Source organism: Aquarana catesbeiana, linkage group LG07 (assembly GCF_042186555.1).
Source record: "Aquarana catesbeiana isolate 2022-GZ linkage group LG07, ASM4218655v1, whole genome shotgun sequence".
Taxonomy (NCBI): Eukaryota; Metazoa; Chordata; class Amphibia; order Anura; family Ranidae; genus Aquarana; species Aquarana catesbeiana.
The window spans coordinates 232609254-232632293 of record NC_133330.1 but is presented as its reverse complement, the minus strand read 5'-3'; the positions used below and the strand labels follow the sequence as shown (position 1 = coordinate 232632293).

General features: G+C 43.8%; 1 protein-coding gene across 4 annotated transcripts in view; it reads right to left on the bottom strand.

The window, feature by feature from the left end:
* LOC141103471 (uncharacterized) overlaps positions 1-23040 on the bottom strand; it is a 277006-nt gene that overhangs the window by 18406 nt on the left and 235560 nt on the right. The window contains exon 6 of one of the 4 annotated variants that reach the window (XM_073593100.1): positions 5813-5905. The exons of the other annotated variants lie outside the window; for them this stretch is intronic. Coding sequence (XP_073449201.1) covers positions 5863-5905 — 43 coding nt within the window. The 3' untranslated portion in view covers positions 5813-5862. Of the gene's footprint in view, positions 1-5812; positions 5906-23040 lie in introns of those variants that run through there. 4 annotated transcript variants of the gene reach the window in all.

Here is a 23040-nt window from a genome sequence, read left to right as displayed (position 1 = left end):
ATGCAACTACAGGAAACGTTTGGTTGAAGTTATTGCTGCCAAAGGAGGTTCAATCAGTTATTAAATCCAAGAGTTCACATACTTTTTCCACCTGCACTGTGAATGTTTACATGGTGTGTTCAATAAAAACATGGTAACATTTAATTCTTTGTGTGTTATTAGCTGACTATAAGCAGACTGTGATTGTCTATTGTTGTGACTTAGATGAAGATCAGATCACATTTTATGACCAATTTGTGCAGAAACCCATATCATTCCAAAAGGGTTCACATACTTTTTATTGCAACTGTATACACATATCTCTCTCTCTCTCTATATATATATATATATAGATATCTATATATGTATATATCTATATCTATATATATATATATATATATATATATATATATATATATATATATATATATATATATAATATATATAATCTATATCTATATATATACCTATATATAATATATATATATAGGTATATATATATATATAAACATACATACACAGTATCTCACAAAAGTGAGTACACCCCTCACATTTTTGTAAATATTATATTATATCTTTTCTTTTTTTTTTGAAAAATGATTTTTATTGTAATATTGAAGTAGTACAAAAGTGGACCAACCATAAAGTCCATGAATAACATAGGAAGAAAAAGGCAATTTTGTATATTACCTACAGCTATTATCAGAACAAACATTTGTGCCTTACATTCTATTTTGGTGGAATGTCACAAGGTCTCCGTACCTTTCACCTCCCACACCCCAGCCGGGATCATGCTGTGCGTGAGGTAGCCAGGCCCGGCCACCTATAATGAATATGAAAAATGTATCTTGTTTCAATGACATACATATAGTTATGGACAGTGGAATAGGCACTTGTAGAACAAAGATCTGGACTAGCTGTTTTACCTTTAAGCCTACGAGCTAAATTATAAACTCGGAGGGAGTCAGAAAAATTACCCTCTCCTGGAACAAGAGGTCTTTGTATAGGGTAAAAAAAATAAATAAGGATAGAGGTGACCTCTTCTGAAAAATAACTAATCAGGAGCCTATAGGGGTTCGTGCCTGCACCGAAAGCCGGTGTAGGTTAGCATTGAGAGGAAAGAAGAAAGGAGAGAAGGAAAGAATAGAAGAGCATAGAAGAGAGTTACTAAAAGGGTGACAGGGGGTTGGGAAGGAGGGTATGCACGGAAGGCTATCGAGAGAGAGATCATGAGTTCCAATTTGGGAAGATCTTTGGATTTCAAACCAGGCTCACAGAGAGATTCCTATGTGAGAAGCCCAGGACTCCCAGATGAGTTTGAATTTGTCTGTTGTGTCTAGGATGATATTAGAGATCCTTTCCTGTGACATTATCCAATAAATTTTTTGTTTAGTTAAACAAAAGGAAACTGTCGGAGATTTCCAGGCCCGGGCAATAGTTATTTTGAGGAGGATGAAACGAATCAGAATCTGAGTAGGTTTAGGGGTTTTAAGGTTTGGGCAGTTAAGTAAAGCAATAGTCGGGTCCTGCTTAATCGCAGTTCCAGTGATTTTGCGAATAAGGGTGAAAATCTTATTCCAGAATATTCTGATTCTAGGGCACTCCCAGAGAATATGTAGGAGAGTGCCCATGAGGCCGCATCCTTGGAAGCATAATGGAGAAGTTTGGGGGTAGTATTTGGCAAGGCGGGTAGGTACCAAATACCAGCGGGATATCACCTTGAGGCTAGCTTCGATCAGAGAAATATTTAGGATACCTTTGAATGATCGAGCGAAATTAGAATGTCAGTAGTCTAGGTCCTATTTAAGATCCAGATCACGCTCCCAGCTCAACATGTAGGTCGCTTTCTCCAGCGGCTCAGCTAGTGCTGAGTAGATTAGGGAGATGCCTCCTCTCGTGTCCATGGCTGAGGAACACCAATGCTCGTAGGGAGTTACCGATAGTGGGTTTTCGCTGCTCTTCCACATCTGGTTAAGGAAGTCTGACAATTGGTAGAATCTAAATTTTTCTGAGGGGGGGCATCTCAAGTTTTGAGATACAGTAGGATAATGTGAGGGGTCCGTTTGAGTTATAAAAGTGTCCGATTCTATATAGGCCTTTGTCTATCCACCATTTGTAAGCCCTAATATCTAGTCCTGGGGGGAACCTGGGGTTGTGGAATATATGGGCGAGTGGTTGCCAGGTAGAGGTTAAGGGTCTCAGTTTGTGTAAAGAATCGCAAAGTGCCATCGAGTGGGATAAAGTAGGGGCAAGAATAGGGGGACGTTTTTTGGGTAGGTTCCAGAGCAGGAAGTCTAATGTATAGCTAGGGACTGCCTCTCGTTCCATGCCCACCCAGTCAGGCTTTGACCCTTTAAGGTAGATTATCGAGAACTGGCTAAGCTGGGCTGCTTGATAGTACCACCATAGGTTGGGTAGTCCTAGGCCTCCTTTTGTTCTGGGTCTGGAAAGGACATCCTTGGAAAGTCGGTGCCCTTTTTTGTCCCAAATAAAACGGAAGATCACAGATTGTAAGTTTTTGATTTGTGATTTGATGAGTGGGATAGGAAGGGAGTGGAATAGGTACAGTAATCTGGGCAAGAGAGTCATCTTGACCGCATTTACTCTGCCTAACCAGGGCAGTTTGTATAGGGACCATTGGGTTAGATCTTCTGTAATTTTTTTAAACATGGGGGGTAATTATATTTGTATAATTGGTCGATTCTAGACGTGAGATTAATGCATAAATAGGGAATAGAGGTGGTGCTCCAGGAAAATGGGAAGTGGTCCTTCAGTCTGTCCATCATGTCTTGGGGAGACGATATGTTAAGCGCAACCGATTTTGACATGTTTACTTTTAGGCCCGAAGCGTTGCCAAAATCGTGCAGTAGTTGGGATATGTTAGGAGTAGAGATAAAGGGGATGTAATAAAGAGGAGAACGTCATCCGCGAATAATGCACATTTGTGCGTCGATTGGCCGCAGCGGACCCCCGTGAATATCTGGGTGCAGTCTTATCGCGATGGCCAAGGTTTCTATGGCCACCGCGAAGAGAAGAGGGGAGAGGGGGCATCCCTGCCTCGTGCCTTTCTGAATGGGGAACTGTTCTAAGAGATGTCCCTGTAATCTGACCTGTGCCTTGGGTTGGAAGTAGAGGGCTTCTAGTATTTTAATGAAGTCGGGCCAAAGCCACATTTCTGGAGTATTGTAAAGAGGTAGGGCTAGGCAACTGCATCAAATGCTTTTTGTAGATCTATGGATAGAGGGAAGCCTTCCTTGGGGGGACCACCATCCCATCTTGATTTCATAAGGGAAATTGTGTTTACTGCTCTCCGTATCTGATCCGGTCCCTGCCATACTGGGATGAATCCCACCTGATCCTTATGGATATATGAACCTATAAACAATGCCAGTCTGTTCGACAAAATCTTCGTCATAATTTTTAAATTGTTGTTGATTAACAAAATTGGTCTGTAGTTGCTAACTTCGCTGGGGTCTTTGCCCGGTTTGGGGATGACTGATATGTAAGCTAGGTTGGCTGCTGGATCAAGGGGGGAGGCTTTGCTTAAAGAGTTGAAGAAACGAACCAGATACGGAGAGAGCGCGTCTGTGAAGGTTTTGTAATGTCATGGTTATGCAATAGAGTTTGTCGATCAGCATACCTGTCTCCATGTGTTCTTCTCTAGAGACCAGCTGACCCTCACCTGACTGCTTTTGTAACCTCTCCTCTAAGCATGGCCCCACCCCAGGCCCTATCAGGGAACCCTATATTAACCTGTGCACTGCAAGCCAGCAGTGCTGATCAACCATTGTGTGTTAGCCTCTGTGTGTACTTGCTGTGTTTCCTACATCTGATTCCTGTTACCGACTTTGGCCTGTTCTTAACTATTCCTGTCTGCTCGTGACCCTGACCTTTGGCGTGTTCCCGACCATCCCTGTTTGCCTGTGACCCTGAACCTTGGCGTGTACTCTGTTGTCCTTGTCTGCTTGTGGCCCCGACCTTGGCTTGTCCCTTACTTTCCTTGTTGTTCCAGCCTGCTGCCTCCTTCCTCTTCTCCTGTAGTCTACCGTGAGCGTGAGCTGTGAGACCCTGGGGGCCGCGACCTGGAGCCAGACTGCAGCGCAGTCCATCCTTACCATTAAAGGCTCTGGTGAACACCTGCTGGCTCTTAGACTCCGTGCCCTGGGGAATCTATGCTCTAGCTCCCAGTGGGATCTGTGTCAGTGATCCAGTAGACCTGCTTCCTGAAACCTCCCAGGGTTTAATCCGCAGCAGTCAGCCGTAGGGTCCACTACCTTGCGGTGCACTCCTGATTCCAACGGTGTGCATCTGTCACCCAGCCTCTAGGTGACCTGACATGTAATAGTGGTTTGAAAACCGTCAGGGCCTGGGGCATAGTCTTTTTTAAGATCTTTAATGACCACTCGGATCTCAGATTCCTGAAATGGTGAATCCAAGATGGAGCCGTGGGAGTCTGAGAGTTTCGGGAGAGGGATATTCTCCAAGAAGGAGTCAAGGTTGTTGTGGGTGTCAGGGCTGTCGTCAGAGTATAGGTTGGAATAAAAAGACTGGAAGGCTTCCAGGATCCTTTTAGGGTTTTGGGTCAGAGAACCCGACAGGGATTTGATTTTGGGAAAGGCAAAAATCCTTTGTTTAGGGGTTAGTTTAACCGCTAACTGTGGACCAGACTTGTTCGCCCACATGTAGTGACTACCGGCGATCCATTGAAGATGTTTTTCTGTGTTGGAGGTGAGGGCTAGGTTGAGAGCTAACCTGGTGGATTCTAGATTGGAAAGAGTAGTGTGGGTGGGATTCCGTTTGTGAGACGAGCTAAGTTCTTTGAATTCTCTTTCTAATTTTAGGACTTCCGATTGTCGTTCACGTTTTAGTCTGGAGGAAAGTTGAATGATCTTCCCTCTTATTACTGCCTTGTGGGCACTCCAAAGAGTGCTTGAGGAGATATCAACGGTGTCGTTCATCAGGAAGTATTCCCTAATGTCCTTTTCCAACACAATGCAATGCACTGGATTGGAGAGGATCTTTTCATTTAGGCGCCACTGGCGTGTTCCTGGGGGAGACATAGAGTTTGAAAGTTTCAGTGACACTAAGGAGTGATCAGACCATGGAACGTCTTGTATGGAGGCATGGGAGGCTGTGTGTATTTCAGAGGTGGGTAAATATATGTGATCGATTCTAGCGTAGGTTTTATATGGGGCTGAGTAGTGTGTATAATCTTTTGAAGATGGGTTTAGTTCCCTCCAGGTGTCAATAAGGCCTAGTGAATGGAGGAGTCTGGCGATTCAGAGACTTTGTTTGGGTTTTTTTTTTAGGTGGGGAATCCCCTGCGCTGATCTATCCAGCAACTGATATAAAGTGATGTTGGAGTCACCACCAATGATCACCCTGCCCTCAAAGTGGGGGGAGAGGGATGTGAGCAGTGAAGAGAAGAATTTAGCCTGGCCTCAGTTGGGTGCATAATAGGATATGATGGTGTAAAGGTTTCCCTCTATCATGCCTTTTACTAGAATGCATCTCCCTTCTTTATCTTTAATAGTCAAAGAGAGAGCAAAAGAAATCCATTTGGAAAATAGTATAGCTACCCCCCTTTTCTTGTCATCTGCGTTTGCTAGGAAAAAGGTGGGATACTTGTTATGGAGAAAAGAGGGGGTATAACTATTAGGGAAATGGGTTTCCTGAAGGAGAATGTCAAAGCCCCTAGAGGTTTTGCGTCTTTTCGTGGGGGAGTTTAGACCTTGGGTGTTGTGTGAGGCCATCTTAAGAGCCTTCTGCAAAGATGAGGGGTCAGCCATGAGCACGAGAGGGTGGGCACAAGTACATGTAATAAAGGACCTACCTGAGACCTAGTTGATCGGGTTTTTGTTCTGGAAAGACCGAGACGGTACCTCATCTGGAGCTTTTGATTGGCGGTAGCCTTCCGTGCAGGTTCCTGGGGGGAGTATAAGGGGAGAGAAGGTAAAAGGATGCAAAACATAGGGGGGAAAGAGTAATAGAACAGAGTAATTAGGAAAAGAAGGTGAAATAGGAAGGTGAGCAGTCCTAGGCGAGATCACCTAGGAAAGTAGCAGACAGGACTGGCAAGCCAAGTCCTGAACCGAGACCCACAAAAAAGAGGGCTCGGAAAAAAAAACAACCTCTGGAAGGGTTGCTGTTCTGATGCCACCCGAGGGAAAAACCCCTCTAGGTCACAGCAGAGGGAGTGACATGCATGGCCGCTCAGGCCGCTGGGTCCACAAACATGATAGTATTGTGGGACCTCGAAGCTGGCGAGCTGGGGAGCTCTAAAAAATAACAGAAACAAAAAAAAAATGGGTGACTTTGACAAACCAATGAACCTTTAAACAGACAATTAGAACTTCAGACAATTCTCTTGGGAAATGTCGTTGGGTAATATAGGGGGGGAGGCAAGGAGGGAAGGAGTGGGAAAGGGTAAATGGAGGGGAAGGGGATAGGGTAAGGATTAGCATCCAGACCATGACGAATAGCAAGGATATCCTGAGATCAGAGAGCTCAGTCCAGAATATTAAATCGTGAGGTATCGGGGGGGTAGTCCACTCAGAAAGAAAATCCTCAGAGGGGACCTTCTCTCACGATCTTCGAGGGAGGGATTCGACACGGTTTTATGGGAAGAATGACCCGCAACTGTGAGTGGAGCGAAGAAGTCTGTGGGTGTAGTTCAGGTCACTACACAGTCAGGGAAAATAAAAAAAGGAAACCCGAGATGAGAGAACAATATCCTTGGAGGATAGGTGGAATAAGGAGTCATCTCGGTGGGTGGGATTCCCGATGTCTCTTCGTTTGCTGCTTGTTCCAAATAGGAGTAATGGGGCTTCTTGGTGGGGGCCTTTTGGAGGAACCTGGTCGGTGAGTAGACTCCTGGAGGGGTAATTCTTGGGTGACGAAGCCTAGTCGCAGGAGTAAGTGTTCACCTTCTTGAAAGTTAGAGAAGCTGTAAAACTTGTCCTTATGTTGAAATTGAAGGCGGAAAGGAAAGGACCAGTGATATTTTATGGATTTCTGTGTTAGGATTTCAAGAAGAGGCTTTAGGGTTCTCCGCTTTTGAATTGTGGTTGGGGATATGTTTGCGAAAATTTGTATTTTGTTTCCCTGTATTGAGAGGTTGTCCATGGTTCGGGATCTTCTCATTATTTCCTCTTTGATTCCATAGTAGTGGGGTTTCACCACTACATCCCTCGGGAGCCCATCTTGGTGAGGGGGTTGAAGAGCTCTGTGGGCTCTGTCTAGCTCGAGTTTGTGGCTCAGGATGTCTGGGATGACTTATTTTATGAAGAGTTGTACTGTTTCTGGAATATTGGTGACCGATTCCGGAATACCTCTTATGCGGAAGTTGTATCTCCAACTTCTGTTCTCTAAATTGTCAATTTTAGCTAGTGCGATTTCGAGTTGGTCTTGCAGTATCTGGATACAAATGGTGTTTTGTTTGGTGCATGCTGCTGTGATATCTATGGTTTATTTAATAACATCAATGCGGGCCCCAAGGCTTTGCAGGTCTGCTTTGATAGAAGTGGTGATCTGTGTTGCATTCTGAGCCAGGCCAGCTGCAAGCATATCTGAGAAACAATTCAGTAATTGGGCCATGTCAGGCTGGTGGGATGAATGCATAGGGAGAGCCTGTTGGGAGCCTGGGAGGGCTGAGGGGGATTGCAGCATGGGGGGTGTGCAGCATGTCTGTCATTGTTCTGCTAAGGAGCGACTCAGTGGAGGCAGGGGAGACAATGTGTGGAGGCTGGGTACTCACAGGGGTGGCCAGCAGAGTATTAGCGAGCTGGATAGTAGCAGGGGGTCCGCTATGGATTCCTGGTCCCCTGTGCCTCCGCCTAGAGAGGACGCGGCTGCCATCTTAGGGGCTGTGGGGGCGGGTAGGCCGAAATCGAGCTGCCAGCTGACCTCCTTACTCTGTGTGTTCCTCCTCATGCAGGGTTGTGCCCGGAGCTATCCGCTGCTTGGGGGGGTCTGTCTCGGGGGTTCCCGCTGTTGGAAGCTGCTGTTGGGGACTGCAGAAGGCCCGAGCGGGTTGGAGGTCCCGGTCAGCACGTCTTCCCGGAAGTCCAGCGCATGCGCACTCCTTATTATATCTTTTCATGCGACAACACTGAAGAAATGACACTTTGCTACAATGTAAAGTAGTGAGTGTACAGCTTGTATAACAGTGTAAATTTGCTGTGCCCTCAAAATAACTCAACACACAGCCATTAATGCTCCATGATGTCCTCATGGAGGAGTGGAAGAGGACTCCAGTGGCAACCTGTGAAGCTCTGGTGAACTCTATGCCCATGAGGGTTAAGGCAGTGTTGGAAAATAATGGTGGCCACACAAAATATTGACACTTTGGGACCAATTTGGACATTTAAACTTAGGGGTTTACTCACATTTGTTGCCAGTGGTTTAGACATTACTGGCTGCGTGTTGAGTTATTTTGAGGGGACAGCATATTTACACTGTTATACAAGCTGTACACTCGCTACTTTACATTGTAGCAAAGTGTCATTTCTTCAGTGTTGAAAAGATATAATAAAATATTTACAAAAATGTGAGGGGTGTACTCACTTTTGTATATATATATATATATATATATATATATATATATATATATATACACACATATACACACACACACATATATACGATATTCCTGATCAGCCCCTAACCTGTCCACCTTTAGGAGATCCCTGAAAACTCACTTATTCAGGGAAGCCTATCGCACACCCACCTAACAACTGCTCCCTAGCCACCCCCATCAAATCATTCCCTGCATCTATTACCTTTTGTACCACCAACTCCACCCTTTAGAATGTAAGCTCTACGAGCAGGGCCCTCCTGTCCCTTCTGTATTGAACTGTACTGTAATTGTGCTGTCCCCCCTCTACATTGTAAAGCGCTGCGTAAACTGTTGGCGCTATATAAATCGTGTATAATAATAATAATAATAAAAATATGCATGGCAAGGTGCACAGCGCTGACATCTTGCTATTTATTGCATGCCTGTATACATGATATGAAATGCGGCATTGTCCACATATCATCAGATTGTTTTCCTAGACCTGCGCTAGTGTTGGGCGAACGGTTTGAGCCGAGCAAAAGTTCGGCCCGAACATCGCCTGTTTGCCTGTTTGTGGGTCCCGCCTGCACATTTCACAGTGAATTCTAGGGTCCTAATTGGATGAAGCCTTGCACCTTTTGCCAGTTAGGGCACCAGAGCACTGTCAGAGCCCTGATTTGACAAAGTGATTATGACTTTCTCCAATCACGGCTCAGTGCTCATAGTCCCACCCCACACAATAAAAGGTAACTTCCCATAGGAAGCTTTTGCATTGTGTTGAAGTGGAGATAGCTAGAGCAGGGCTCAGTTTTCTACTAGCGAGTTAGTGTGTTCATTTATTGTGACTCTGAGTGTAGAGTGTTAGTGTAGTGCTAGTATAGTGTGTGCGTATAGTGTAGCATCATTGTAATGTGTTAGTATAGTGCAGTGTTTAACACAACATTACATAACATGTATTGCTGTATACTTTTTTTTTTTTTGGTTGCTGCATGTTTTTTTTTGGGGGGGGTTGTCTTTTTTTATTCCCTGCTTGCCCCCCTTTTTTTTTTTTTTTAATTGTCAGCCACAAGTTTTCTGACTGTGATGCTGGTGCTCCCCCTTTTTTATTTTTATTTTTTATAGTTTTAGTCCTCAATTTAAAGTGCACCAAACACTACTTTTCATTCAAAAAAGTCTATCCAATTTGCCAGTTTCTATTAAATTTGGGTAATAAGCCCCCCATCATGTCTGGGAGGCCAACAAGGAGAGGCAGACATTCCCATGCCACTATGAGGTGGGCCAGCAGTGTCTGTGTCCACAGGCAAAGGTGGACATGGTCTGTCCTCATGCAGGGCAGATTTGTCTCTGTTTAGTGATGTTGCCTGTGCTATCCAGCCACAGCATGCAGAGGAGGTTGTAGACGGGCTTACTATACCATCCACATCCTCCTCATCCTTATATGACCCAAGCTGACACTAGTGCACAGTCCACCTCAGCTGCCAGAGCGGCTTATTCTGCCTGCTTGTCCACAGCTACTCTTGCTATAGCGCCAGCATCATGCATGGAGGAGTCAGTTGAATTATTTGAACAGAGCCTCAGTCACTTGCTTCTTGAGGATACACAGACATTACTTTATACGGATGTTGGTTCTGAGGTAGAGGAAGAAAGTAACATGAGCCTATAGAGATAGGAGAACACTGATAAACAACAAATTGGCAGTCATGTTCCCCCAGCCAAAGTGTCTTGCCAAGTTGGGTCCAGTGATGATGATGGTGAGGTTACTGATGCGACTTGGGTGCCGGGTAGAGCAGAGGAGGAAAGTGAGGGAAAGAAACAACCCAAATGAGGTAGGATGTCCTCCAGAGGTAGGCATCATGGAAGAGTAGAGAGCAGCCACTATATGCCATCAGATTGTGGAGCTATTATCTCCCAGCCCACTTCCCACAGCTCAGCTGTGTGGGCCTTTTTTAGCGCATGTGCAGCTGATCGCACTGTTGCAATTTGTAACCTCTGCTGAAAGCAGATCAAGTGTGGCAAAAAACACCAGCCATTTGGGTACCACATGCTTGACAAGGCATTTAACCTCCCACCACTCAGCCCATTGGCAAGAGCACCTGGAAAGTCACACTCAAGGAACACAATTCTCCTACTCATTCCTCACCTCTCATGTCTACCCCCGCTATATATCATGACCCCTAAGCAGCCTCCACTGACAGGGAAGATGGTATAGCAGAGTGTCACAGGTCCTTGCAACACATGTGCCAGAAGCCCACCACCAGCTGTAGGGTATAGCAAATTTCTCTGCCCCAGCTGCTGCAGCAAAAAAAAAAATTATATAGTCACTGCCACCCACATGCCCAGCATCTAAATTCCAGCTTGTCCAATTTTTTTTTTTTTATAAATGTTGGTTTTGCTGCAGCAGGTTCTATACATGGTACAAATATGCTACTTTTTACAGGCAGACTAATGCCCCGTACACACGGTCGGACTTTGTTCGGACATTCCGACAACAAAATCCTAGGATTTTTTCCGACGGATGTTGGCTCAAACTTGATCGACAACCACGCGGTCACGTACACCACGTACGACGAGACTAGAAAAGGCCAGTTCAGAACCAAGCGCGGCACCCTTTGGGCTCCTTTTGCTAATCTCGTGTTAGTAAAAGTTTGGTGAGAGACGATTCACGCTTTTTCAGACTCGTGGCTTTCAGATCGTTTTCTGCCGTTCAGTTTGTGCTTGTGGGTTTGTATCTGCTCTTCAGTGCGTGCAGTCAGTTCGTATCAGAGTTTTCTGTGTGATCTTGCCTGCTCGTTGCTGTTTTTCAGGTCGCTCTTCACAGGCCTTGCTGTTCTTCAGTGCGTTCTGTTACTTCGTTCTGAGCAGCCGACCGTTTTCTAGCCATGTTTCGTATGCGTACTCCTCGTAGAGTTCGTGCTGTGCGGGGGCTTGGTGTTGGGGTCCTGACCTTGACACAAGTCCAGTCCATGAACAGGGTGGGGAGGAGTTCATGGACCAAGAATTGGTTGCTTCAGCGTGACCAGTTCTCTCATATGCCTTTGCTCCGTGAGATCCGTGAGACTAATCCTGATGATTTCAGGAACTTTCTCAGGATGACGGACCCCGTGTTTCACCGTTTGTTGGCTTCGCTGACCCCTTATATCAGCAGTCAGGATACCTGCATGAGGCAAGCCATCACTCCGGAGCAGAGGCTTGTCGCTACCTTGCGGTATTTGGCCACAGGGAAAAGTCTGCAGGACCTCAAGTTCTCGACAGGCATCTCCCCCCAGGCTCTTCTTTGTGGACATTTACTGCTTGTGTTTGTTTTAGCTGACCCTGACAGAAATGTGTGGAGTGCAGAAAATGTCATGATTGTGTAACCTTATACAAAGCACTGTTGGCTGTTATTTACTAAATGCAAAGACACTTTTCACTACAAGTGCACTTGCAACTGCACTGAAACTGCACTTGTAGTGCAAAGTGGATTTGCCCTTAGGAAATTACCCCCATTTTCTCATTAAACAACAATTACATCACCCCAAAAGTGTTGTAGCGTTGAGACAATAATCCACACATTCTTGATGAGCAATCTTTTTAATACCTGCACAATCACATGTGCATTTACCAAAGGTTTTTCTGACAAACCAACATGTTTGTTGTATACCAATTTTTGTGGTGTCATTATCCAAAATAAAAATGTGCATTTTATAGAAAACAGGCCTGTGTAAAACCCACAAGAAAGACACAAATCTTGATCTTACAAAGTTCACATTTGGTAGAACTTGAAGGCAATATCAGACATGAGTATTTAGGAACTGTGTTTGATATTGCGTTCAGATGGGGGGAAATCACCCCAGGAAAAGCCAAATTTGGAAGATGCACACAAATTTCCCAATGTCAACATGTGCTATCTGCCATCAGGGGGGATCAAGGGATGTGTTTTGGGGGAGAAAGCCCTTCCACACAGCTACTTTATAATTGAGGAAGGGGTTGCACCCCCAAAACACGTCCATTGATCTCCCGTGATGGCAGATAGCACATGTTGACACACTGTGTGCATCCTCCAAATTTGGCTTTGGAAAAAATCACAAAAACATTTCGCACATTGTAGCAGACAAAAGAAGAAAGTGATTTGGAGGGGTTTTAAACTCGCCCCAAAACATCAATGATGTTTTTATATTTTGGAATAACATCATTGATATTTTGCTTGATGTTTTTCAATTGTAAATTACACCCCATGATCTCTCCGATCACGATCTGGGCACTTTCTGATGTGAAAGGATCTTCATCCACAACCTCACGATCACCTAAAAAGAGAGGAAACCCAAAATAAATTAGGTCTAAAAAAAATGCCGCCATCCATCTCTTATCTGAGCCTGTGGTCGCAGACACTCACCTGTTGTGGTAACTACTTCCACCACGTCTTCTTCCTCCTGCTCATCTTGTGTTGGGTGGATTTCCCCTTCTTCCAGAGGTGGGGGATCTCTGGTCTCCTGGGATGAGGGGTGTCCTCCGAGTCTTTTCTCCCCTATGTAAAACAAAAATGGTATAATTAGCACACATATATTTGATGGCAGAACTAGAAATAGGAAACATTGCTTGAAAGTGGGGTACAATTGTCTATTTTAGCAGAGTTCCAAGATGTAGCTTTTTTAGTGTCCTTTGTCAACCTGCAATACTTTACCTGTTTAGTACAAGCTTCACAGATGGAGACCCCCCTATAGTATACACTGGAGCACCTGTGTGCCCCCCCCTAATAAAAATGGTGTTCTTGTGTCCCACACTAGTGCTCCAGTGTCCAGATGTTAAAACATCTGCTCAGTGTCCTCTCCTTACACAGAATCTAGTTTGCATTTCATTCTATTAACAAAGCCATCTACACAACCAAATTCTTTGAAGACAAGTATAGGGCCTCAAAATGGTGGCCAAATGCATATGGCCTAAACAATGGTATTTTATAGTCCGAAATAAAAATGTGTGATCCGAACGAATAATGTGCCCATGAACATGAAAGTTGCCATTTTAAACTGTACAACAGTTCCTAAAAGCACATGGAGCAGCACGAACGTAATAAACACAAAAAGAATAGGAACACAGCACAACTACTTACTTTTTTGCAGCACTCTCCAGATCTTTCTGTACTGCTCATGTTCTCGTAATTTCAGGTCCGACCACCGCTTCCTGAGCTGATCTTTCGATCGTCGTACCCTGAATTTCCGGTGCAGACTTCTGACCACTTTCGCCATGATCTTGGCCTTTCGGACATTGGGGTTGGGGTAAGGCCCATACTTTCCATCATAGTCGGCCTTCTTCAGGATGTCCACCATCTCCAACATCTCCCCAAAGGACATATTTGAGTCCTTTAATCTCCTTCTGGATCAGACGTTTCAGGCTCCGGCCTTTCCTCCCCCTCCTCCTCCTGGTTGCTGTACTTAGCACGATGCTGCTGTGTCTCCGCCATGTGCTCTTCCTCCACTGCGCCAAACGAAAAGGGGCGGGGAATAGAATAGAAAGAACGTCAGGGGCGGGCGGAGTTATACGCATGCGCAGTGTGTATAAATCGTAACGCGCGCGTCTTACGTACGATCTGTGAGCGGAGGAAGGAGCATCGGAGACGCCGATCGTGCTAACGAAGGTAGGATCTAAACTTGGGCCTATACTGCTTCGAAATGGAAGCCTATATTGTAACAAGATTAGAGGAGTTTGGCCTGACATTAGGGTTTGTCTTGTGTTGTGTCTTGCAGAGAAAATGGATGGGTTCAACGACCACAATTTCCTGCCCCTGTTTATTGACAAGTACAGGGAGCTGTCCTGTCTGTGGCAAGTGAGACACCCCCACTATAACCACAACCAAAAGAGGCAGGCAGCGCTGGAGAAACTGCTGGAGTTGGTGAAGCCGGTGGTCCCCACAGCAACCATCCCTTATTTAAAAGCTAAAATTGGTGGCCTGAGGAGCACTTATCTTAGGGAGTGCAAGAAGGTCACAGATTCCCAGAGATCCGGAGCTGCAGCAGATGGCGTTTATGTCCCCAGGCTGTGGTACTATGAGAGACTGTGATTTCTGTCAGACCACACTGAAGTCAGGGAATCCCTCTCCACTCTTCCTTCCACGCTTCCTTCCTCCCCAGCTGAGGCTTCCGATGTCCAACCTGGGCCTTCCAGCCAGGAAGAAGTGGAGGAGCCCAGCTGGAGTCAGGTATAGCATTCTTCTACAGATTTCTGGGCAATAAATAAATGATGTTTACTAGATGTTATTATTGATCATTAACCGGTTCAATACAGGGCAATTTCACCCCCTTCCTTCCCAGGCCAATTTTTCGTTTTCAGCGCTGTCGCACTTTAAACGTCAATTGCGCGGTCGTGCGACGTTGTACCCAAAAAAAATTGACGTCCTTTCTTCACCACAAATAGAGCTTTTTTTTGGTGGTATTTGATCGCCTCTGCGGTTTTTATTTTTTGCGCTATAAACAAAAGAAGAGCGACAATTTTGAAAAAAACACAATATTTTTTACTTTTTGCTATAATAAGTATCCCAATTTTTTTTTTTAAAAACACATTTTTTCCTCAGTTTTGGCCGATACGTATTCTTCTACATATTTTTGTTTAAAAAAATCGCAATAAGCGTATATTGATTGGTTTGCGCAAAAGTTATAGCGTCTACAAAATATGGGATAGATTTATGGCATTTTTAAAAAAAAAAATTTTTTTAATTTTTTTAGCGGCGATTGCGATTTTTTTTGGTGACTGCGACATTATGGCGGACACATCGGACACTTTTGACACATTTTTGGGACCAATCACATTTATACAGCGATCAATGCTATAAAATTGCATTGATTACTGTGTAAATGTGACAGGCAGTGAAGGGGTTAACCACTAGGGGGCGGGGAGGGGTTAATGTGTTTCCTAGGGAGTGATTACTAACTGAAGGGGGAGGGGACGCACTAGGGGAGGAGACCGATCTGTGTTCCTCCGTTCTGGGAACACAGATCGCTCTCCTCAGAGCTGACAGGCTGTGGATCTGTGTGTTTACACACACAGATCCACATGCCGGCCCGGTTAACGGGCAATCGCGGGTGCCCGGCGGACATCGCGGCCGCCGGGCACACGCACCGGGTCCCGAGGAACGCGGCGGGCGCGCGCGCGCGCCCCCTAGACGCCCGGGAATCCCAGGACGTCATATGACGTCCACCCAGGATGGGAGATCCCATCTGGGGACGTCATATGACTATGGGCGGGTAGGGAAGTGGTTAATTGCTGATTAAAAAAAGTGTTTTACATATCAATAGACAGTAGTGGGCACCCAAAATTGGGACAAGAATGCAAAATGCTGGGCTCAGAAGGATAGTCTGTTATATTTGTTAACATTGAATTTGCAGCAGTCAGGAGGTGAAAATTGTGTGTGATTGATGTAAAAAAAACTAAAACTATGTCCCTTTTTCATACACAGGAAGACCTCAGCCAGGAGGAGGCTGTGGAATGTGGCAGTCAGGAGGAGGCGGGGATTATTAGTGTCAGCCAGGAGGAGGCGGAGATTAGTGGCAGCCAGGAGGAGGCGGGGCTAAGTGTCAGCCAAGAGAAGCCTGGGACCAGTCGCAGCCTGACTGAGTCTCAGGTTCCTCCCCTCCGCCTTCCATACAAAAGGGCCAGGAAGGCCACTCCCAGTCCTGTGCAGGATTCAGCATACAGGCTGATCCAGGAGGCTTCTGCGTCCCTCAGAGCCTTCCCCAGTCCTGAAGAGGCCTTTGCCTGCATGGCTGCCACCAAATTGCAGGGCATGCAGGAGGGCCAACGCAAGATCTCTGAGGACCTGATTTATAAAGTCCTACGTAAGGGGGAGAGTGGGGAACTGACACACAAGACGGATGTCATTGAGATGGACGATCCTCCTCCTCCTCCTCCTCCTGCTGCCACAACTCCACCACCACAGCCAAAGGCTGGAAGGAGGCGTGGAAGTAAGACCAAAGAGTGATGACCCTGGGTTCAGTCTGGTCTGACAAAAGCTGCAGTCTCTTGTATGACCACAGCCTGGGGACACAGATGTCATCTGCTGCTTTCCGGATCTCTGTGACTTCTGGACCAGACTGCACTCCCTTAGATATGGACTCCTCAGGCCACCAATTTTGCTTTTAAATAATTGATGTCTGCCCTGGGGGTCCAAGGCTTCACCCACTTCTGCAGTTTCTCCAGCGTTGCCTCCCTCTTTGTTTATAGTTGCGACCCCTTAATAAAATTTTTAAGGTAAATTCTACTCTCCTGTGTGTGTTTTCATCCAAAAAGGACCGTTTGTTGGTGACGATTCAGGTACATTTCTAAAGTACAATGTTAAATTAACAAGGGACAACAACACCAAACAATCTCCTACAGATTAAATAGAACAACATATCAATGGTGTTGTGGGAACTTGTCACAAAAAACACACAAACATTTTCGGGAGTACAAATCAAAATCACCAAAAAAAAAAATTAAAAAAGAGAAACACAAAAAAAGATTCTACATTAAAGTAAAAAAAAAAAAAAAAAATTATGTTGTCAGATGTGAGAAATCAAAATATATTAAGGGAATCCCGATAAATAGTAACGAAAGAAGTTTGTGAGAAGTGTGTGTGAATATGAGCATCAAAACTACTTAATTCTTGTCACATTATAAAGAAGAAGAGAGTGCGCTGTATTAAACCATTTTGAACATTGCAGCGTGACGAAAGTGCTGTATCCACTGCGAACGCTAAGTTTACCAGAACGAGCTGTCCCGTGTCGGAATTTCTTCTGAGCATGCGTGGCACTTTGTGCGTCGGAACAGGCCACACACGGTCGGAATTGACGCGATCGGATTTTGTTGTCGGAAAATTTTATCTCCTGCTGGCCAACTTAGTATGTCGGAAAATCCGATGGAAAATGTCCGATGGCGCCCACACATGGTCGGAATTTCCGACAACACGCTCCGATCGGACATTGTCCATCGGAAAATCCGACCGTGTGTACGGGGCATAAGGGGAGCCCCCAGGCACTAAATTAAAGGAATTTTTCGTTTTTATTGTTTCACTTTAAGCATCATTAAAATCACTGCTCCTTTAAAAACAATCTTTTTTAAAAGTTTTTTTGCATTGGTACATATCTCCCAGGGCAGTAGCCGGGGCCCCAATACCCTTTTTATGGCCAATAACTTGCATATAAGCCTTCAAAATGGGGACTTTTGATTTTTCAAGTTTGGGTCTCATAGACTTCAATGGGGTTCATTGTTCGGGTCCACTGTGTTCGAGAGCTCTGAACAAACCAAACCGGGGGATGTTCGACCCATCTCTAACCTGTCCTTTTTTCAAACCAACAAACTTATTAAACACATTAAATTGGATGTATTGCATCTACTGGTCGTAGGATTGCATTTAGAGGTTTATAGTCTATGGACATTCCACCTTAATTCCTCCTTCTTAATGCCACATATAATTTTATCTGCTGGACTGCAGCACAATAGAGCTCCAGTTTTTCATTGACCTACATGATTTAGTTCTCCCATGATGTACATTTACTTGATTGGTTAACAGGCTAGCAGGTTACCGCATCCTAGTTGACCCATCTCTCTGAGTGGCCACATGCGTATTCCATTACATGATAGTGGGAAAACAATGTTGTCTTTTTTGTGGTGGTGGGTGTGTTTATTGCATTTTACTAGAGTTTATATTTGGTAATGAACGCTTTTTAAATTATTCAATAAAATTTTCAATTTTTACCTATGAAGTGTTATGCCCTGTACACACGGTCGGACATTGATCGGACATTCCGACAACAAAATCCATGGATTTTTTCCGACGGATGTTGGCTCGAACTTGTCTTGCATACACATGGTCACACAAAGTTGACGGAAAATCCGATCGTTCTGAACGTGGTGACGTAAAACACGTACGTCGGGACTATAAACGGGGCAGTAGCCAATAGCTTTCGTTTCTTAATTTATTCTGAGCATGCATGGCATTTTGTGCGTCGGATTTGTGTACACACGATCGGAATTTCCGACAACGGATTTTGTTGTCGGAAAATGTTATAGCAAGCTCTCAAACTTTGTGAAATTCCTATGGAAAATGTGTGATGGAGCCTACACATGGTCAGAATTTCCGAAAACAAGGTCCTATCACACATTTTCAATCGGAAAATCCTATAGTGTGTACAGGGCATTAGTCTCTTGAGGTAACCGCTTTGCTGGTGGGGATTTCTTTGCCCACCTACTTTTGCTATAAATAGTACTTTTTGGTTACATGAGGCCACACTATACATACATGTGTATGGACAACAGTCTTTAATAAATTGCTTCTTTTTCCAGCTTTTATTTTTGTATGCTATAGTAGGCCCTGTGTGAACAAGGCATATACACTTTTTTTTTTTGGGGGGGGGGGGGGGGGGACAAGGGGCTTTAATGAAATATCAGGTGTATAAACAGACCTCTGATGTCTCTTTTTTTTTTTTGGAGACAGAGAAGGGGACTGCTTTCTCTGCAACCTAAGCTGCACTGAAGATGAATGCATTGAAGATGTCTCTGTACAGAGGCTTCCTCTCCATTCACAAACAAAAGCATACAAAACACAGTTTACTATACTTCAGTGATAAATGAACATAGGGGTGATCAGTACCGATCACTCATTGTGTTCATTCAGGAAGGGACTGGTAAACATGACATGCTTACTAGCCTGCTTGCTCTCCATCCTGACATCAATCTTATGCCCCAGTCACAGCTCCAGGTGGCGGAAGGGGGAGTTAAATCTTAATTGTGGTTTCTCTGAAGCACCAGAAGCCAGTGTGAGGGGAGAGGCTGGCCACTGAAGGAGAGCCACAGTGGATCGTTTCTGCGTTGGAAGCGGGGAAATCAGTAGTGCAGTGGGGGACCAGTTTGACCACTCTCAGGGTGCAGTGTGTCACAGGTCACAATGGGCCCCCCTTCCCTCGGGGATTGTGTGACCAGCACACACTTGCATACATGATGATTTACTACTGCAGCCAGTATATGTACATGAATCAGCATTTATATTAGCTTTCTGTAATCCCCTACATGGCAGGCTTCAGACTAGGAAAGGGAGTTGCAGCACTTTTTGCAGTAGTTCAACAATGACCACGCATAAAGTACAAGTAGAGGCATAGGTACATTTATGACATTGTGGTATGATTCAGAACTAAGGGCAGCTTTTACCAAACATTCTTTGTTTGAACTTTTTGAAACATGTACCATAGAAGATGTGCTGCCTTGCTCTTCATTAGGCTAAACTTAAAATAATATTTTAAATTAAACAGAATTTGACAAACAAGTCAAATGACTGTATTGGGAATTTAGTTTTTAATTTATCTTGACTACCATGCCAGAAATGTAAATATCTGTTCAGTTCTTCAGGCTTGAGTGGTTTAAGTAATGACAAATGTGATATAATTGTGTCTTTTAATTAAACACAAAACTTACAGACATGAGAAAAGGAAGTTTATAAAGTTCCTCTGTGGGGCAATTTAATAGGCTTGTGCTGCGGTGTAAGTCTTCCTTATGAATTAATACTTTATTTTATAAAAAATGCATACAATATAGATTTTCATGTTAAAATTAGAGATGCCTGCAGAATATAAAATAGAATTCATCAGGTTATTAAAGGAGGCAGGGGTTTATGCTATTTAGCCCTGGCTGAGGGCCGATTTAAGCAGCAGGAACTGCATAGCCTGTGTATTGCAGCTGTGTCATGTACTGTCTTACTGGTGATGGACAGGCTTGCAGGAAGGAACAAAGAGATGTGAGGACTATGATTGGCCTGGTGGCTGGACTCAGCCTTGTACAGGAAGGGGGCGAGGAGGAAGAGCAGGGAAGTTTGGGGCTGTGTAGAGCCAGAAAGAAAGAGTGGCGCAGCAGTACAAAGCGGGGATCTACATGGGCAGAAGGAAACAGGCTTAGGCTTGACAGGAGTGCCCCAGTTTGCTCCATATTGTCTGGTATTTGGAAGGCATGTAAGCAACAAGGAGGCATCTAGAGACATAGCAGCTTATCTGCAGTAAGCACTATACAGCTCATTCAGGGAGCAGTCTGTGTTGCATCCAACTCTATCCAGTCTGCTGAGGCAGTTATTAGACAGCAGACTATTATCAGGAGGACATCCTACTGGCATCTAAGCGGTGACAGGCCTTTGGCCACCCTTGTGTGTACTGAACCTGCTTATTACTGCGAGGACCTTGCTGCTGCTAGTGGAAATCATCCCTTTATCTTCAGTTACTCTAGGTTACTTAGTAACCATGTCTTCACTCTTGGACAACAAATATTTTAATATGAAAGTGGAGTGCTCCTGTATCAAATTAAAGGACCTCAATGCCAGCAGGAGGCCCTCCTCACCCCCTATATGAATAATGGATAGAATTGTGCATAGCATGAATCTATCTATGGCCACCACAGCCACCCTCTATTCAGGCGTTCGGTCCCTATCAGGATGCCAGGCGCCTGAATTCCAGCGGCGGGGGTGTTTTTTGAAGCACCTGATTAGAGCCATAGGCTCTAATAGGCTACAAAATAGGGTGGCTTGAAGTGCAGAGCATTGCGCCATGAACCCACCCAAGTGTTATAACAGCGAATGAATATTCGCTGTTGTAACACTGATCCCCAATCGGCCAATCAGAAGTGGGTGTGAGACCCTTTTTCTGATTGGCCAAAAACAGAAGACTCCCGATTGGCCACCGAGAAGGAGGGAGGAAACAGAAGCCACCTCCATTACTAATAAAAAAAAAATTGAAATAAAAATGCCATAAATCTATCCCCTATTTTGTAGACGCTATAACTTTTGTGCAAACCAATCAATATATACGCTTATTGCGATTTTGTTTACCAAATATATGTAGAAGAGTATATATCGGCCTAAACTGATGAAGGAATTTTTATTTTTTTTATTTTTTTTTTTAGATATTTATTATAGCAAAAAGTAAAAATATTGTATTTTTTTTTTCAAAATTGTTCGGTCTTTTTTGTTTATAGCACAAAAAATAAAAACCGCAGAGGTGATCAAATACCACCAAAAGAAATCTTTATTTGTGGGGAAAAAAGGACATCAATTTTATTTGGGTACATCCTGACACAAACTGCACAATTGTCAATTAAAATGACGCAGTGCCGTTTCACAAAAAATGGCCTGGTCATTAAGGGGGGAAATGTTCCGGGGGTTAAGTGGTTAATCCAAGACCCTATATCATTTATAAATATGGTAAAAAGTAATAGTCCAAACACTAAAGCTTGGGGTACAGCACTAATAACCTTAGACCATTCAGAGTATGAGCATCAATCAATATGATCTTTTAGACAGTTTTATATAAATTTACAAAGGACATTTTCAAGCCTGTATAATGTCCACATAATTTCCTTTGAATAAGTTTTCTTACCTCCTCATAAAAAGAAATCAGATTTTGTGAATCCATACTATTGCTTTAAATATTACTTCTATATGGTCTTTTTATAAACTCTCAAGTATCTTCCTGACTCTAGAAGTTAAAATTGCCTGGGCTGTAGTTACTTGGCAAAGACGTGGATCCCTTTTTAAATATAGGCACCGCATTGGCCTTACGCCAATCCAGTGGTACGTTGGCATTACCAGCAAATAGGCTGCTCACTTTAGAGGGGAATTTTCCCTTAGTTTTGTGAAAATTTACTTTGGAAAAAATACCTCATGACATGCAGGAAAAAAAACATATTTTCACTTCTTTCTCTAAACTAGTTTTTCTAAAGTGACAATTCCTTTTAAAGTAAACAGCCTATTTACCTTTATTAAATCAACCCCTTATGCATGCTGTTATGAGTTCTGAGCAATTTAACACTCTGGGACTAGAACAATGAAAACTTTCACCTATAGGACAGTTACTTTGTCTCAAGGGTATGTGGGCACAGTCCAAACCATGATTGGGCAGTGTGTAATCTCACTCTGGATCAAATAAAGTACCAAATAAACTTAAGCTCCTTTTTTATGTCATGTTTGTTTAAGTAAAACATTGTTTTACTACGTCTGGATAGATTGTTTCGTCCTCAAGAAAAACTGTCAAATTCAAATAACAATTTAATTTATCTGGCAGCTGACAGATGAAGAAGACCCATAATGTGCTACTCATCCTGTCCATGGGGGTAGATATCTTAAACAATTTAATAATGTTAATTATTAAGCAAATCTGTTGTTGATGGAAAATTCTCATATTTTGTGGTAGCCCTGGAAAGATAGTGTCAAAACAAAAATGCGCTGCTACTGTTTATTAGCAAATGCTAAAAAATGCATTCATACAGTATGTCTGGGGGTGAATTGTAGTAAAATAACATCAAACGCAACTTGTAGTAAATGTAAGCAATATATTTTATATCACTGAATCTGAAACGTTTGCTTGCTTTGTATATTATACCATAGGTTTGCAGCAACAGCTAGGCTTGGGAGAAACCACATGATTTACTTTTTTTTTTATCAAGTTAAAGTGATTCTTACGCAGCCTTTTAATTAGATTAGGATCTCAAAAGCTGTTGGAAGGAGCTGCTATTCTTTCTTGCAC